The 16,726-nt window shown below is 41.3% G+C and overlaps 1 protein-coding gene and 1 long non-coding RNA gene across 8 annotated transcripts in view; one reads left to right on the top strand and one right to left on the bottom strand.

Annotated features, from left to right (window-relative positions):
- Positions 1-2,652: 2,652 nt before the first annotated feature.
- The window catches only part of robo1 (roundabout, axon guidance receptor, homolog 1 (Drosophila)), a 227,681-nt gene continuing 213,607 nt past the window's right edge, over positions 2,653-16,726 (bottom strand). For all 7 annotated transcript variants that reach the window (XM_087851096.1, XM_087851095.1, XM_087851097.1 and 4 more), the window contains 10 exons: positions 15,283-15,437; positions 13,029-13,415; positions 12,200-12,316; positions 10,967-11,111; positions 10,481-10,711; positions 9,242-9,735; positions 8,976-9,137; positions 5,872-6,147; positions 5,596-5,789; positions 2,653-3,865 (listed from right to left, as the gene is read on the bottom strand). In XM_087851096.1, the coding sequence (XP_087707222.1) occupies positions 3,851-3,865; positions 5,596-5,789; positions 5,872-6,147; positions 8,976-9,137; positions 9,242-9,735; positions 10,481-10,711; positions 10,967-11,111; positions 12,200-12,316; positions 13,029-13,415; positions 15,283-15,437 (2,176 nt within the window). In that variant the 3' untranslated portion in view covers positions 2,653-3,850. The remainder of the gene's footprint in view (positions 3,866-5,595; positions 5,790-5,871; positions 6,148-8,975; positions 9,138-9,241; positions 9,736-10,480; positions 10,712-10,966; positions 11,112-12,199; positions 12,317-13,028; positions 13,416-15,282; positions 15,438-16,726) is intronic.
- The window catches only part of LOC102780323 (uncharacterized), a 28,566-nt gene continuing 22,315 nt past the window's right edge, over positions 10,476-16,726 (top strand). The window contains exon 1 of the long non-coding RNA XR_437130.2: positions 10,476-10,665. This is a non-coding gene — a long non-coding RNA (uncharacterized LOC102780323). The remainder of the gene's footprint in view (positions 10,666-16,726) is intronic.

The raw sequence follows: 16,726 nt of genomic DNA, 5'->3' as shown, positions 1-16,726 counted from the left end.
TTACATTTATGGTAAATATATCATTAAAATATTTGTGTGCCTTTTATGAATAATTTATTACATCAGCAGAAATAGTTTTGTATACTTCGCATGCATTATTGATTAGTCAGAAATGGGAAATTAATAGAAATCCTGTTTATGTTTTTGAAAAGTGCTAAAAAATGAATTGAACATCTCATTGCTTATGTTGTGCAATATTCTAGAAAATGCTCTGGAAATCCTGACAACTTTTTTGGGGGGGTTGGCAGTGGGGGGTGTCAGCTATATGCAACTGAGAGATCAAAGTGGAAAGTGGATCACATTTTGCACATTATTTTAGTTTCTTATTTTGAAAAGTTAAAATGTTGGCTGTATTTAGCAGCCTGCGAGTTATCCAGTATTTAGTAATGCAAAAATAATATAAATCATTAAAAGCTGCATATTGTCAACATGCTTTACTGTGTTTATAAGTCTGGTATTAGAGTTGCACAACATGTCCTCAAAATTCTGTTCCGATATTTGGAAAAATGTTGGCTCATGTTCCTGATGATGCAGTGAAAAAAATTGTTTATCTGCATTTATAAGTTATTTTATCTTTTGGTTTTAAATAAAACCGTAAAGAAACCCTTTAGTTTAACAGTAACTAAAGTAACTTAACCTTTCTAACTTGTCAGGAGCTGCACAATATTGTCACATTATAAGACTGAAGTATTTTCCATCTAGGATCTAGTCAAGGGAGTTTGCATGTTCTCCCCGTGTTTGCGTGGGGTTCTCTCCGGGTACTCCGGCTTCCTCCCACCGTCCAAAGACATGCAGCTTGTGGGGATAGGTTAATTGGAAAAAATCCAAATTGCCATTAGGTGTGAATGTGCGAGTGAATGTGAGTGCGAATGGTTGTTTGTCCCTGTGTGTTGGCCCTGCGACAGACTGGCGACCTGTCCAGGGTGTACCCCGCCTCTCGCCCTATGACAGCTGGGATAGGCTCCAGCGCCCCCCGCGACCCTGAAAAGGATAAGCGGAAGCGAATGGATGGATGGATGGATGGATCTAGTCAAGAAGGGTTGTCTCATTGTTTTGTGCACTATAGGAACAATATTGTGATATGATGCAAAAACTTGTAAATGACTCCAAATGATTTGATGTAGCACAGACCTGTTACAGTATAAAAGGTTAAAACTGCCATTTAGATATTTGACCCAACAGTGACAAAATGCTTGCTGCAGACGTGCGGAGAGTATCACAGTTTTTCAGTTCTTACTGCCAGCAGCAGCTCCTTTTGTGCCGTGATGAAAGATGTGTGCGCAGGTGGGCAGCTTATAAAAACTTGGTTCTGTGTTCCCTTAACAGTGATGTGTGTTGGTACACAATACTGTTTCTTTGTGTGTTTCTTACTTGCAGACAAGAAAATGGAGGCAGCTTCTTAGTAGTGATGTGCAGATTGATACTGAAATATCGATTCCTCCGATACCAATCATTTATGTTCTAGAATCGATTCTCATAATAAAATATAAATATTTTAGTAATTTAGGGTAGATTTGTAGTTTGTCATTAACAGGAACACAGTGGAAAGAAACTATATCATTCAGATTGTCTACATTGGAAGGAACTACTTCCTCTTCCGCCTTTCATAAGCATATGCGGCTGTATAAATGTGTCGCAGCCCCAAGTGCGCACTCACAACAATGACTGATCGTAAATGGAGTCATGTGCGGACGTATTTTACCTCCACAAACAGCCGAGTCGTGGTTTGCGATACAGGTGGCAAGACAGTGAGGTGTTGTGGCAACACCACTAACCTCGTCAAATACCTCACAGTAAAAATCATATCACAGAATATGATGAGCTTATGTTGAGGCGAACTGAACAGGAGGAGAGGGACAGGTGCTGCTAGGGCGAGACAGACGTCTCTCACGGAGTCCTTTAGGGCCGCAGGCAGGAAACGTGTTCAAATAGCACACAGCTTTAGTTTTTTAATTTCTATATGATAATTCTGCATTGTCAAGCGATAAGAACAAGTAGTCTAATGTCCTGTAATTATTATGAAGCTATACAATAGCAATACAATAAATAAAATAATTTTTTGTACAAAGTATCGGTATCGGATCAGTATCGTCGATACCACCCTGAATTTTACTTGGTATCGGAAAGGAAATCATTGGAATTGCACATCACTACTTAGGAAAAGATAACAGAGGGCAATATATAGGTTTTTTTTCCCCATTCTTATGCTGAGGGGGCATAATTGCACATAATTGAGTCTATGGTGCGATCATCTGTGTCATATTATGAGATTCTTTTTTTTTTTTTCTCCCCGCCTTGTAACTGTTTCGATATGAGTTGTACAAACTTTAGCTTTGTTTGGGGTTTTTCCAAAAACCCCAAACTAGGAAGCCTGGGAAAGCCTCAGGATCCCTGCAGGAGTTGGAAAGTGTTCCTGGGAATAAATTCTGGATAAGCGGTAGAAATCTGATGGCTGGAAAGATTCTTCAGCAGGAGTGGGGTTGTGCCAAAAACACCAAAGGAAAATGGATGTTGAGTCATAGAATAACAAATTGTTGGTCTTAACCTTTTTGTGGATTTGAGCTTTAAAAAAAGGGATATAGGCTTATCCTTTCAGAAAATACTGACAAATGACCAAAGGAACATTTGTAATTTGAACTTTTTTTATTCATCTTTTTTTAAAGTTCTTTTTACTTTTTTGCTTTACGAAACAAATGTTTGCAGATGTCCTATGAATAAACAACAGCACCCTTTCTCCTTAAAACAGGGCTCAATCAGCCCTTTAGTATCAAGAAAAGAGACTCTTCTTGTCCAATTACAACCTCTCCAGATTCCCAAAGTGACATTTTTCCTGTATTTGACATTCATTTAAGTGCATTTGGAGTCAGCATTACCATTTCAATTAATGTGCAATAGCTGAGTTTATGGTCAATGTGAAAAGGTATTTACATTGCAGCTATGACTCACATTAACTGTCGTTGTCATCACTTGCGTCACAACTGGAGAGGAAGACAATCACAACATAAGGAGTCTCCTTTCAAGCACAGCCTTTGTAAACGGCAATCTTTACCTACAACATCATCATCATCATCATCAGGATTAACTAGACTCTTTTGTCATACCTGTTTTCCTCCAGTAAGACAAAAAGGTTAATAGATAGAATGGTTTAAAATAAAGTTTAGTGATTGTGCTTTTAAAACCAAAGTAAAACAAATAACAAACATCGATGACAACACAAAACATAACAGTGCATTACAAAAAAAAAAAGAAAAATATAAAAAAAAAGGAAAAATCCCAAAGTGGCACTTTCTTGGGGAAGCTAAATAATATAGCAATTTACAACATGGATGGAATTGATAAAATAATTATATTTACTGGCATAATAAAATTAGAATTTGCAAAAAATAAAACAAGGAAGACAATTTTGAGGTACCACAATGGGTAAAACAAGAAGACATCATGTATACATGTATATTTACAGACAGTCCACCTCTCTCTGCTTGCAGCTAATTTATTACAGTAACATCTCACTGTATGGGCTTTCCAAAGTTCTTTTCAAGGCAAGCTGAGTCATGTCAATATCTGGAGTAAGATTTCACTCCATATTGCATTGGAATTAAACATAAATATACTACTGTGTATTTTGTTTTGAATGCACCATTTTATTCTTCACTCTTTCGTTTTTTTCAATGGACATATAAAATGATAAGTTAGAAAAAAAACAACATTGGTCTGTTTTCCAGATGTAAAGAAACACTACTGATGTACAGTATGAGGGCAGCCAACATGATGGTGAAATACTAAGATATTTAAAACTGTAAGAGAAACAATGGTGCTCCAAATCAGAACAGTCTGTCCTTTTCCTCCTTCTTCAGCTTTCTACCATCTGGGAAAAACAAAAACATTTTGGTTAGCACAAAGGTCAGCCAATATTGACTCACTGTAGATCTGTATCTGTGTATCCCATTGTCAGAGGACAATTTAAACAAAAAAGTATTTTAAATACGAAATTATTGGCTGCAAAGGATTTTCATTCTTTGCAGTCAATAACTTATTAAAGTCATAGACATCACCAAAAGCCGTTTTGTTCAGCCATTTGTTCAACATTTTCTGTAAATTCTGTGAATCTCGGGCAGCTCGACTTGCGGGAAGTGTTTCCAGCTGCACGTCCTTTACCCGGAGTCGAGTGTTTTAACTGATGCATGAAACGATACATTTTTAGACATAAGTTGTAACGGCCACCGTTTTCTTTGTGAGTATTTATTACACGGCGTGCTGCGGGGAAAAGCCTGTTCTAACGTTTGACTCTAAGGTTTATTTTTTTAGCACCTGACAGCTCTTTTTTATTTCTCATCCGTAAATAATCTGCTCTTTCACGTAATTCAGTTCATTTTGAAAAGGTTTATGTGGAACAGAAACAAGCGGACACACGCTATGGTGTTACCGTCGTTGTTGCTAACGACAACGCATAAAAACAGGCGCTTGTCCGTCTGTAGTGTGGTTATATTACATATAAGAGAAAGAGAGAACTTTAAGAAATTAATATAGCCACTACAGTGACCATCAAAACGATGAAAAAATATTGCCGTAAACAGTTTATTTTGCGACACCACGAAACAATAGACGTTTTTATATCGTCATCTGATATATATCGTTATATCGAACAGCCCTAGTTTGGCTCTTTACCAATTTGGACTGAAGTGTTGTCTGTTGGCTGAACCTGAGCTGAGAGTATATCCCTGTACAGAATGAATCCATCTACTTCTATCAGCAGTCGCATCATAAATAAATGCTAGTGACCCAGTTTCATTGGCGGCTGTACGTACCCATTTTTGCTGCGTTTTTGATCAGGAACTATTGCAATCCTACTAATTACTTTTCTTTTCACGCCATTCTGGTACAAGATAATTTTGGTTTTATTTTTATCTTTTTTTTTTTTGGTTTTCTGTTTTGTTTTCTTCTTTTTGTCCAGAAGAACAGTGCTCTTTTATGTGATATGTCTACCTCCTTAAGACTAGCTAACTATTGCGTAGGGTTTTTCCTAACCAAGGAAAGAATTTTGTGGTCATTCACTTCAGGTATTTTCATTGGTCTTTCAGGCCTTTTGATATTGCTGAGCTGCCTAGTGCATTCCTTGTTTTTAACAATGGCCCAAATAATTTTTGCTTTCTCTCTGATAGGTTTATTTTGGTTTTTAGCCAGTAGTGTCTTTTCCTCTTTTGCATGATGATCTTTTTTCCCTCATGTTAAGACTTCCAGTTATTGAGACTTAACCTGCCTACTACACTATTTCTCAGTCAGTTGTCCAATTCCTTTTCAGCTTCTGAAAATTGCTAAACAACTAATGCAATATGTTTGGTAAAAATACCTTGATTTAAAATATAGAGCCGTTGTAATAAAGTTGGAGCCAACTTGAATTAAAGTTGGCTCCTGGCAGTCTGATGGTGTAGAGAGCCAAAAATTACAAAGATTGTGTCATTGTCCAAAAACTGTATTCAATCTCTTGCCAAGATTAACAGATGCAAACATGGGACATTGTCTTTGACATTACTCAAGTAGAATGCAGATGCCCATCATGTATATTTCAGAGAAGTAGAATCTAAGACTACCCTTTACCTCTATCTCTTCATCTCCTGGTTGGAAGGCTCCGGAGGTGTTGAGGCCCATATCTGCAGGGTTCCTTCGCCCTCCTTCTCCTCTCCGCCGGCCCCCTGAGCCCCGGGAGGACATGGAGCTAGAGGAGCTTGGGTCTCGGGGGCTGTTGACTGTAGGGAACTGTGGTCGGCTATACGGCATAATGTCTTCTGGACCTATAAACAGGGAACAATAGTTAAGAATCAAGGTGCTACCCATCGACTGAAGAATTTTTTCATGCTGTAACTATTGTAGTACCTGCATGCTGGCGTGCTTTGTTGGTAGTGCTACTCTCATGTTTATTCCCTTTCCCTCCGTGAGCAGTCTTTTGTCTATCCTGAGCATCTTTGCGTTCAGATGAGCTGGTTCTGGGGTCCGAGTCCTCTCGGGCTCGATATCCCCCTGTTCCTCCTCTCTTGTCTCGACCTTCACCGGCTTTGGGGGAAATCACTCCCCGGCCCTCCAGAGCTACCTTGGAAGGGTGTGTAGGGGACTTGAGCACTGCTGGAGGGGGGATGGGTGGAGGTGGGAGATCTGAAAAATAAACACAGGAAGCAAAAGCACATTAAAAACAAAAAAAACCCCACAAGAGTTTAGAAAATTGCAACAGACTGGAGAACAAGATCTGTGTACTTATGAAACTTTAGTGTGTATCATCTGTCACTCACTTGTCTCACACCTGCAAGGTGATGCACAAACACAGCTGTGATGTGTGTACATACACCCAGAGCTGCAGACATAGCCATGCTGAACGGAAACTCCTCCGAACAGACAGTAAACAGAACAGATGACATTAGAGAGGCTGAATCTGCCAGAGAGTTATGAGATTTGAGCAAGAGAGGAGGGGAGTGTGACGGTCAGCAGCTGCCTCTCTGGCCTATTCGACTTCTTCTGTCGATGAATCAATGCTGCTTGTCCTTGAGCCATTATTCATATGAGACCAGCCAGTGAGCCGCCTGGCCTCTCACACATCACACGGCTATCTAAACAAAACGCGGAGCAAAAAGCCTTGTCTGCTTGCGATCAATGGCATTTAATCTTCTAATCAGCTACCAACCTGGAGGATGGTTTTGTTGGCAGCCAGACCCATAATCCACATTGGATTAGAACGTTATTAAACATAGTGAGTGTCAGCTCTTACACTTAAGATCTCAGTAGCTACCTCACAGACTTTAAGACAAAACTGGATTAGAAGAATCAAAGAATTTTATTCTTTTTTTTAAACACACAACAAGCTAATGGGGCTGGTGATGTCTTTGCTGTGTTGTCTTAGCAGTATAGTGAAGCTTCAATACACTTTCCTGATTATCCTCCACTCCCCCTTGAATACAAAAGGGATGGTCAATATCATATAGCAGAGAGGCGTCTGCAGTTTTTTAATATCTGTCTTGCCTCCTGAGTTCTGCCTCAGTCAGACTCCGATCAATGCCACAGTCTTTGAGCTATAGCTTGCTACAAGGGAGGAGCTGAGCGCCTTTTAGATTTACGAGGAAATATCGGCGAGAACAGAGCTCAGGTCTGAAACTGTCTCCGTCTCTGCCAAGGAGGATTAATCTGAGGGTCTGGTGGTTAATTAGGCAGGCAAGGCTGAAGCATATCGGAAGAGAAAGGAAAGGAAAGGGTTAAGTTCGGTGAAAAGGCAGACAAAGGCATCAGAGTCAAACATAATATGAATCATGGAGAGAATATAACTTTACGTCAACTGTGCAAACAAAAGAAATGACTAGGTCAAAAAAGGATAAGTAGTAGGGAAGTGAGGCTGCTGAGGTAGAGGTGTTGTTTTTTTTTCTCTGGTTAGCAGTCTTAACCTAAAGATATTAGGACACCTCAGAGATATATAAACAAATGACAGATATGTGTTTGCCTCTGTAAATGTAATTTGTGCCTAGAAAACAGGGTTTGTGTTTCCTTTCTTCTAAATTTCATTAAATCTTTTTTACCTATCACCTCAGAAGCAGTATTCCAAACCACAGACAGGGTATGGAGGGTGGGAGGGTGGGTGGTTGGGGGCAGGGGAGGCAATAAACTCTAAATGAAAAACAATCCATTCAGATCAAATGTAATCAGCAAGAGGACTGATAGGCAGACAGAACTGCAGAGCTGTCAGTACGCCCCCTCCTTGCTCAAACAAAGACGGAGCAGAGCAGGAGAGGAAAGGAGAGGAGAGTGGAGTGGGATGGAGAGATCACGCCAATGGGAGGGGCAGCGGATGGGGAGGAAGCCAGGATATAAGGATGATGGTTTTGGGGGGGGGGGGTTCTGCAGTGATAGAGCTGGTCTGGCTCCCAGTGAGCTGGATATTAAATCTCCCTGTCAAGTGCTTCCAACACTCAAGGACACCTGACACTAAGAGGAGAGCCAGCTCTGGGACAGCACATGCTGTACACACAAGAGTGACAATGTGCACACTCTCAAATACAGATAAATTTAAAAAAAAAGATCTTTCCACAAGATCAAAGCAGAAAGGAAGTGGGGAAAAACAGGTTGTTCATTGGTAGGCTTCTGAGTTTTAAATGATGGTGCTATAAAATGTTAATTGCTCTGTCCCTTAACAAGGTTAAAGCTTTTCTTTCTCTGTGCAGCTGTTCCCGTATTTAGCCTCCTTTGAGTTTATGTTCCACCCCTACTGAGCTAGGTGATGCTTCAGTATGAGCCACAGCACCTTGATCCATTTCATTAGTGGCTAGAGTAGAGAGACATCCTAGTGTCAGCATCTCCAAGCTGGGCAGAGCCCCCGTGAGACAACCCCCCTCAATTTCTTCCCACCATGGCCCTGGCCTCCAGCCCACCACTCGCCCGATCTGTTCAGCCCTGCCACAGATTAGGAGTGAAGCCACGTATGCATGCGCATAAACACATGAGAGAAGATGATTAAAATTCTGGCTTACAGCACACCCATACTCAGTCATTTACAGACACTCTGTCACAGATAACTGCACTTCTCCCTTCCATATCTTTACAGGAAATATAGGAGCAGCATTGATACAAACTGACCATCTGTGTACTTGTGGGATACAGCTAAACTGCTGCCACTTGTCTGTGTAAATAATGATAAGTGATAAAGAGACTGTGTGTGCCCGGATGGAGATGATAAACATTTAATTTTCTTGATAATTGATCATTTTTAGATGCTGCATAACACACACACACACACACACACACACACACACACACACCACAGGCTTTAAACAAAAAAAGACCTGAAAGAAATATTTGTTAAAACAAGACTTGAAATTCTGGATCACTATTACTTGAACCTGAAATGTTTAGCATTTTATTTATTATTACATTTTTGGTTAGTAATCTACAATATCAAATCAGCCTGTTTTAAACATAACTAGATGTAATTAAAAGATGTGTACCTTCATTGAAAACTTCACGTCGCTGGTTCGCTGGATGACCTACTGGATGTTGTTTCTGCTTTTTAGGAGGCCTCCTGTGTACAGCGGCCATACTCATGTTACTGTCTGTAGACACCGGGCTGCCAGGACGGTGACTTGATGGGTTTATTTGGTATTTTCGTGCTGACAAAAGAAACAGAACAATAGTGTTTTCCCCCTCTTTTTCTTGGACAGCAAGAGAATAAAATTATTGCAGAAACATTTCCTATAAAAGTGGTCTACTTTACCCGAAGCTCCCCCAACTTCTTGGCCCTGTGAATTAGGGTACTTTGCCACCCTGAGGCCTGAATACTCTGCAGCTGCAGCAACCGCTTGAGCAAAGTCGGCGTCTGTGAAGAAGGATCCATCTGATGAGCTGACTGCACTGGATCTCCCCGAAGAGACATTATCCTCTTCGGAAGCTGACCCCCATCCGTTGATCATTGAGCCCGTCACTGAGCTCTCCAGGTCCCCCATGCTGGATGCAGGCGTCTGTTCTAGCCCTCGTAGCAGCAACCTCCGCGGATGCATCTGGGGATGGTGAGGGTTTGTGTGGGGGTGGGTGTGGTGGTAGTGCATCTTAGCCACCTCTGCATCTGTCTCATCGCCGTCCTCCTCTTCCTCCAGTATGTCCTCCTCCTCCATACCATCCGTGTCCAAGGCTAACGGGGTGTTGATATACCCATATGTGTGTGAAGGAGACATGGGCCTGGGAGGGGGTGGGGGGCTCACAGCATGGCGCCTATAAAAAATGAGAAAAAAACTCACATCAGTATCTTATAAACTGTAGAGTTTTTTGCATCATTAAATCATAGTTACCCAGTTATGGAAAAAACAACTTAATCGTCCCATGTTTTAGCCAATTGACTACAAATGAGGTGCTTTACTGTTGATGATGCTGATGATCTTCTGATGTCACATTAGAAGTTAAGTTTTGATCACCCCAATGATGTGAATTTGCTAATTTATTTTAAAATGGCTTCTCTGTGGAAGATGAACTTCAAATTCATTATGGCTTTTCCCCCCTCCTTCAGGCACAATGACAGGGATGAGTTTTCCAAAACAGTTCTATCTCACAGCTGGATTTCTGCACAATTATAATCACTGACAAAAATACATTTGACTAAATTTACGCTGATGTGCTACCTATTTGAAACACATTTATAAAAAAAAAAACCCCTAATGTTCTACTGCTTAAATCCTCGTACTATACGGAAATGAACTGCAACAAATGACTCCCCAGAAGGTAAGAAATCAGTCTAAAACCTAAGATGTGCTTTTGAAAAATGGCCAACGGTGCACACAATATACAGACGATATACATGGAGTTTAATGGGCTCAATCAGGAAAACAGCCATGAATTTCAAATGCAAAGTAAATCATATTTCTTTATGAGGCTTTAGAGAATAGATATATTTCTTGAGGATTTTTTTTTTTCTTTTCAGCAGCTTTCTTCTTGCAGACAGCTTGACATCATGCTGCTGTACCTGCGTTCATGGCTGTCTGGGGCATCCTGGAGCATCGGCTGCATCTCCTCCTGGGGTGAGGGGGTGAGAGTGGCTGTGGACTGGTGACTGTAAGACACGGCAGCAGGGGAAGAAGCTGCCCCACGGATGGGAGGAGTGGGCCCCCTCTCCATCTCTTCTTCCTCCTCCAGCTCATCAGGCTGCAGGTACATGTGAGAGGGGGGCATGGGGCACTGCATGTCTGGATCACAGCTGCCAGCAGAGAGAAACAAGCCTCATTACCTTCATATCGCTCAGCAAAAACATGAACTTTTTTTTTTTTTGAAGCCAGAAAACATCCTCTAAATATTCATGTCAGCCTTCTATCAGAGTCTGACATGAACCTCGCACTAATGGACAGAAAATGCTCGGGGCAATTGTTTGGAATGAATGTGGAGAAAAGGCAGCAGCAATGAACTAGTATTTAAATATACTGTCAGATCAGATGACCATTTAGACATGTCCCACCTTTCTTCCATCGGTAGAGAGTATTCCTCTGTGTTCCGAGTTGGGGGTGGGTTTGCAGGAGGAGGGGGCAGAAGGTCAGCCCAATTCATTGTGCTTTGTTTGGGTACTTTGGGGGTGCGCACTCCCTTCTTTTGACCCTGACTCCCTGTTCACAAAAGGGAAAACGATCATTCACAGGACCGCTACAGATACACATACTCTCTGTCTCTAAAAATCACATCAATTATTAATGCGGGAGAAATCACAAGGTAACAAAGATACTGACAGCAGAGACGATTGACATTAATAAGGCTGACTGACAAGAAAACGATAATTTTACATGTGAGAGTGAAAAGGCTAATGCAACTCTCCAATTTATGTAAGTATGCCCATACTGCTCAGAAATTAAATGAGGGGAAATACTATAACAGCTATTTCCCTGAAGGGGTATAACCCAGTATGAAGAGAAAAGGTAGAAGGAAAACAGCAGAAAAGGGTCCAATTAATAGAAAACTATTAAAATTGTGAACCAATGAGCTGTGATGTGCAGGCAGCACTAAAGGCTGCTCCTTAATGGCTTGAACTTCAAACGCAATATCAGAATGGATACATGGCATTAAGGTGGCAGTGTTGCATGCCGTCTGCAATGTGTTATCATTTGTCCTTGTCCAAAGACAGACATTGAGGCCATGATGAAATTAGGCTGCTCCATACTGGAATTAAAGTAAAGCCAATTAACGGAAGTAATGCAAAATAAGCAAGGACAAACCCAGAAATAAAAAGTACAAAACAGAATAACAAACACAAAATAATTTGAAGATGCATTTCCTTTTATCTAATTTGCTTTAAACATCCTTGGATGATGTTGCATAAAGAAAACAAAAAACAATGGAAACATGCTCTCATGCCTTTGTTTCAAAGTGCTGTTGGCACTTGTGTTTTATTCACCATGTTTCCACACTGAACCCTTTGCTTCAAGATGGGCTAACATGCAAATTAATCAAATTACAATTGAAAGCATATTTTATTAGTGGCTCGAACTGATTTAAAGCCTTTGAGAAAACTGGGATTTTAAAATGGAGCTTGAGGGTATATGTGATTATAGAATTCATAGTAGTAATTTAGCTGGAAAAATAATATTTTGCCTTTTTTTTTTCTTCCTGCGAACATCGAATGAGAGTCTGTGTTGATTTGTATAACTGCCGACTGCCCGACCTGAAAAAACTCCTGTCCTTGATCCTCTAACCATCTTACCGGAGGTACTACTGCTGCCTCGGTCAGAGCTGTTGTAGGAGCCCCCAGTGTGGCTGTCATGAGTCTGGCTGTAGGGAATGGTGGCTGGCATAAGGCTGTCACCTCCTCTGTAGCGATCTGGTGGTGAGGATAGTGAAGGATATAGTTATTGCAGGGAGGCAGGCGAACAGGGACACCACAAAGACGACTACTTTGTACTAAACAAAGATCACCACTTTAATGTTAAACAATATATGGAGTGAAATGAGATTACAGCGAGAACTATGTATTTAGCTACACATGAGGCATGCAGGTCATGCTTTCATATTCATTCTCATGTGAGTATGTGAACACATGCAACAGCTGCACTGAAATCTTAAAACTATCACACCGGCTGTGGTTCCTTTCTGCAGGTACGACCAGGTGATGATAGCTTCATTCAAAGCATCTTTAAAGATCTTTGAGTTATCTTTATCTTTCCTTTAGAAATCTGACACCAAGGATAAACTCTCACACCTGCTTTCGTTATAAAACGAGACACCCCAGATACCAAAAGATGATAGCAATTCAAGCCTGGCCCTCATTTAGCAGTAAAGATTCTACTCTATTGTGTGGAGAGGTTGCATGAATGCCATAAAGACAGGCAGAAAGACAGTGATGGTGCTTTTGTTGAATGAATAGGACTGAGACAGAGCCAAGGGATACATGAGCATGAAACTCTTCTACACGTATCCAGAGTGGGGCGAAACAGCCAGGAGAAGAGAGAAGTGAGGGAAAAATCGAGTGGAAGAAGATCATGGCTTGGAGTTGGCCTCTCTAAAGATGGCTGCTGGCTATTCCACACACTCACCCTTGTTCAGCTTGTTTTGCTCCATGATGTTGTACTGCAGCTGGGAGCTTATTTCCTGTTTCTGCTGCTGGACTGAGGGGGGCTTCCAGCAGTGTTTCTCATTCACCTCTCCTCCACCCACGAGTCCACCTCCACTCCCTCCAGTCACTCTGTCTGAGTTCATGTTGTTTCCCATAATGGAGGACTGGATGAGCTGAGTGGTGGCATAAGGTGTCGGCTGACCCCCTGGACCTACAAAGCGGCCATCTTTAAGGTTTGGGCTGTTGAAGGTCTTCATCTCATTGATCTTGTTGGACAGGTCTACATCTCCATAGACTCCTGACTCAGGCACCATAAGGTTGGTCTGCTTGTTTTCCATCTGGTTGTTATAATTGGCGATACAGTCGGCTGAAGAACATGAGGAGGGCATTTAGTCAGTCTTTTCTACTGCTGATCAGCTTAGCAGCAGTATGCCAGTTTGGCAAAAGATTTCAAACAATAAGGCATCATTTCATCTACTGTCGAGCTGAAAAAATTAAGAAAAGCAACACATTTTTCATCTCAAGCTTTTTGAATGATCCCCACCTTCCAGAGAGACATTTCTACTTATGCTTTAAGTCTCAGTTTTGTTTGCAAAAATGACGATCTGCTCTAGGTGACTGACACAGGTTATGTTACCCCCTTCTCAGTTTCACCCATGACTCAGTGTAGGTGTCATCTGTGTTCTTTTTCTTCTGATGGTTGGGAGCGTCTTTGCTCATTGAGAGGGACGGAGACATGTCTGTATCAAAGACCTGGAATGAGGCGTGCAGTAAAAGCACAGCTTCACTGACAGATCCAATTTTCCCTGGCTCATAAAATATTCAAATCCTCCAGCAGATCTGAGAGCCAGCCTTGCGGTAAATACCAAGGACGGCCATAGGTGCGCGCAGCTCGTGCCACGTAACTCATGTTTCAGCTGCATGGAAAAGCTCAAACACTTCAAAGGTTGATGTGTGAAAGCGCCCCTATGGCTGAGATAAAGGGACATTAACTCGTATTTCTTTGCTCTGTCACCTAGTCAGTGATCCTCTTAATGTTCAGAATTTAGGTTTGGCACACACACAAAGCATGCATCTGGCAAGCTCCTTAGTGTCAGACAGCAGGGTGTCATGCGAGTGAGGGCTGCCTCTAGCCTGTTATTCCCTGTTAAACATCTCAGACCATGTTAAGGTAGAGTTAAACACTTCAACCTCAGAGGGGTGATTAGCACAAAGAAAAACTCAACTTGACTATAGTCTACAAAATGAATTATTAATCCTCACTGGAAAGGTTTGAAGTCAGGAGAAACTATTTAGTGGCTGGATGGATATTGGATTGAACAGCTGGACAGGAATTATGTGCTGCCCTTAAAGGCATAGTCCCAAAGTGCATAATTTAGAACATAAAGCATTTCATTGCAATCCAAGTTCCAGAGGATAGAGGTTTTTTGGTCATGGCTGTTAATTATTAATATTACGTCCTACATCATACTCTGTGTGTGTGTGGGGTTTGGCAGCAATGCATAAGATTCTGAGGCCAAATATGCTTCCCTTTGTTGATAACTGTACTAGTGCTAAATAAACTAGAGGCCACCTGGTGGTGTTCTCTTTTTTCCCCCTCACCCTACTTATCTTATCTTTGCTCGGTATTTCTGCCAATACATCTCACTGTATCATTTAACATACACTTATTCTTCATCACTACTTTTTCCTCTCTTCCCATCTGCATTTCCAGGTACCCCCTTCTCCCTCTATCATTCTCTTTTTCTCTGCTTCTGGCCATCGTCTGCAGTCCAGCCTTGACCCCTTCGCCCGCTGCACATTTCTTAAATAACTGAGCACTTAGGGGAAATTACATTACCGGGTATAACAACTGTATGGAAATCAGCAGAGCAATTTGATTAGCAACAGAGTAGAGCTATGAGCCCTGCTCAGTGTGCTCCTTTTATTTCCTGCCTAAAACAGCTCTACTTTAACCTCAGATAAATCAAACACACAAGCGCACAGCCTCTCTTAATCCTAATATTTCTCTAGGTTTTTCTTGTGGAGACCTACAGAAGGGAGCGATACACAGAATAACTCTCCAGGGAGCTAACCTAGATATCAGATTTTACTTCCTTTTGCACTGCAGATTCCCCCAGCTCCCTACATTTCTTATCTCTACAGTTATTTTGTCAAATGATTGCATTGTTGCCTTCGAGAGGAGGGTTTATTTTGGTTGTTGACTACATACGGCACTGACAAAACATGCATACCTGGTCGGCTGTATGTTGCCAAGTTGCTGTCGCTGTTGCCATTGCCAGCAGTGCAGCAGTTGATGCTGCAGTCATTGTGGTTGGAACATGAGTTGGGCCATGTGTCAGCCAGCCAGGGTTGAGTGGCAGAGTCCCCAATGTTTAGTAAACCAGGCCTGTGGACAAAAAAAAGGAGGAGGAAAAAAACCAAAAAGGGCACCAAGTGGTTAACAATAGTAAGAAACCAAGCCAATGCCGCAGTGACATTTATGTGAATGAACTGCAACACCCACAATAACATAATATTTGAAAGAGAAGATTATGTGAGTTTATTTATCCAGCTGAGAAGGGGAAAAGTAGAAATCCGGCTTTAGCACTTTTTGCCTTTCGGCCACACACAGGCCCAGGGAGCACATTAGAAAAAAGCCCAGCTAAATAGATTGTGTGTGCTTGGCTTGGCCATAGCCGATGACACTTTCCCTGAGCCGTCGTGAGCATTAGCGATCCGCCTGGATTAGACAGCTAGATAAAATTCTCTCCCAATGCTGCGAAATCCACGTCCTGAACAGGCAGTGAACCACAAATACTCGCAGAGTAGATTCCACAGTGTCACACAATATCTCTATCATTGGAAAGTGTTTTTTTTAAAGCTGTACACAAGGAGAACAGACTTGAGCAACGGAAGAAAAATGCATCCTTATCATTGTTTTGCCATCCATCTCTGTCTTGTCTCCTGTTTTTCAACTTTAATCCAAATTCAAATCAAGATGGCTCATTTAACAGGATTCTACTTTAATATTGGACCTTAAGCCAAGTAAAGACAGTCTGTTTTTGCTCATTGAATGAATCAATTTAGTATACAAAAAGAATGCAGGAACATATATTGTTTGAGTATCCAAATCTCTATAGAGTGACTCTGGGTTCGCGTATCGAAACAGTGAATTAGCCATGAATTACATTTTCTCATTCCCTCTTAAATGACTCATTTCTTGGATTCATTTTGGGTAATGAACACATTTGTCTTGTACAGCCAAATACAATCTCACAATGACTCCTCAATCACCCTGGCAGTTATATGTTGATACTGAACAACCATTGTCTTTGTGCAGAGCTGACAATTCAGTCATACAACTGAATAATATAATGATGACTTCAAGCTAACTGTTCATTAACACAAGAAAAACACACGCATACATTACAGTATTAACTATGTTTTGGACTAGAGTAAAGAGCGCATAATGAATGAATGCATATTTTCCTGTTTTTTCCCTGCTATTTACCAGTTATATGAACACATGCCAAATGCCATCCAATGGATATACAGGTCCAAGTCCAGACATTCTTGCTGTTTATGCAAAATGCACAATTCCACTACATTAGGCGGCGTGCTGTTGCTGCTGTGTACATGCATGTAGCTCCATTAATGTTTTATGGTGATGCTACGGCACAGCCTGGTGGTTGCATG

This window comes from Neolamprologus brichardi, chromosome 14, assembly GCF_056152115.1.
Source record: "Neolamprologus brichardi isolate AB-2024 chromosome 14, ASM5615211v1, whole genome shotgun sequence".
Lineage (NCBI taxonomy): Eukaryota > Metazoa > Chordata > Actinopteri > Cichliformes > Cichlidae > Neolamprologus > Neolamprologus brichardi.
The sequence above is the reverse complement of the archived record's forward strand: the minus strand, read 5'-3'. Positions and strand labels throughout refer to the sequence as shown.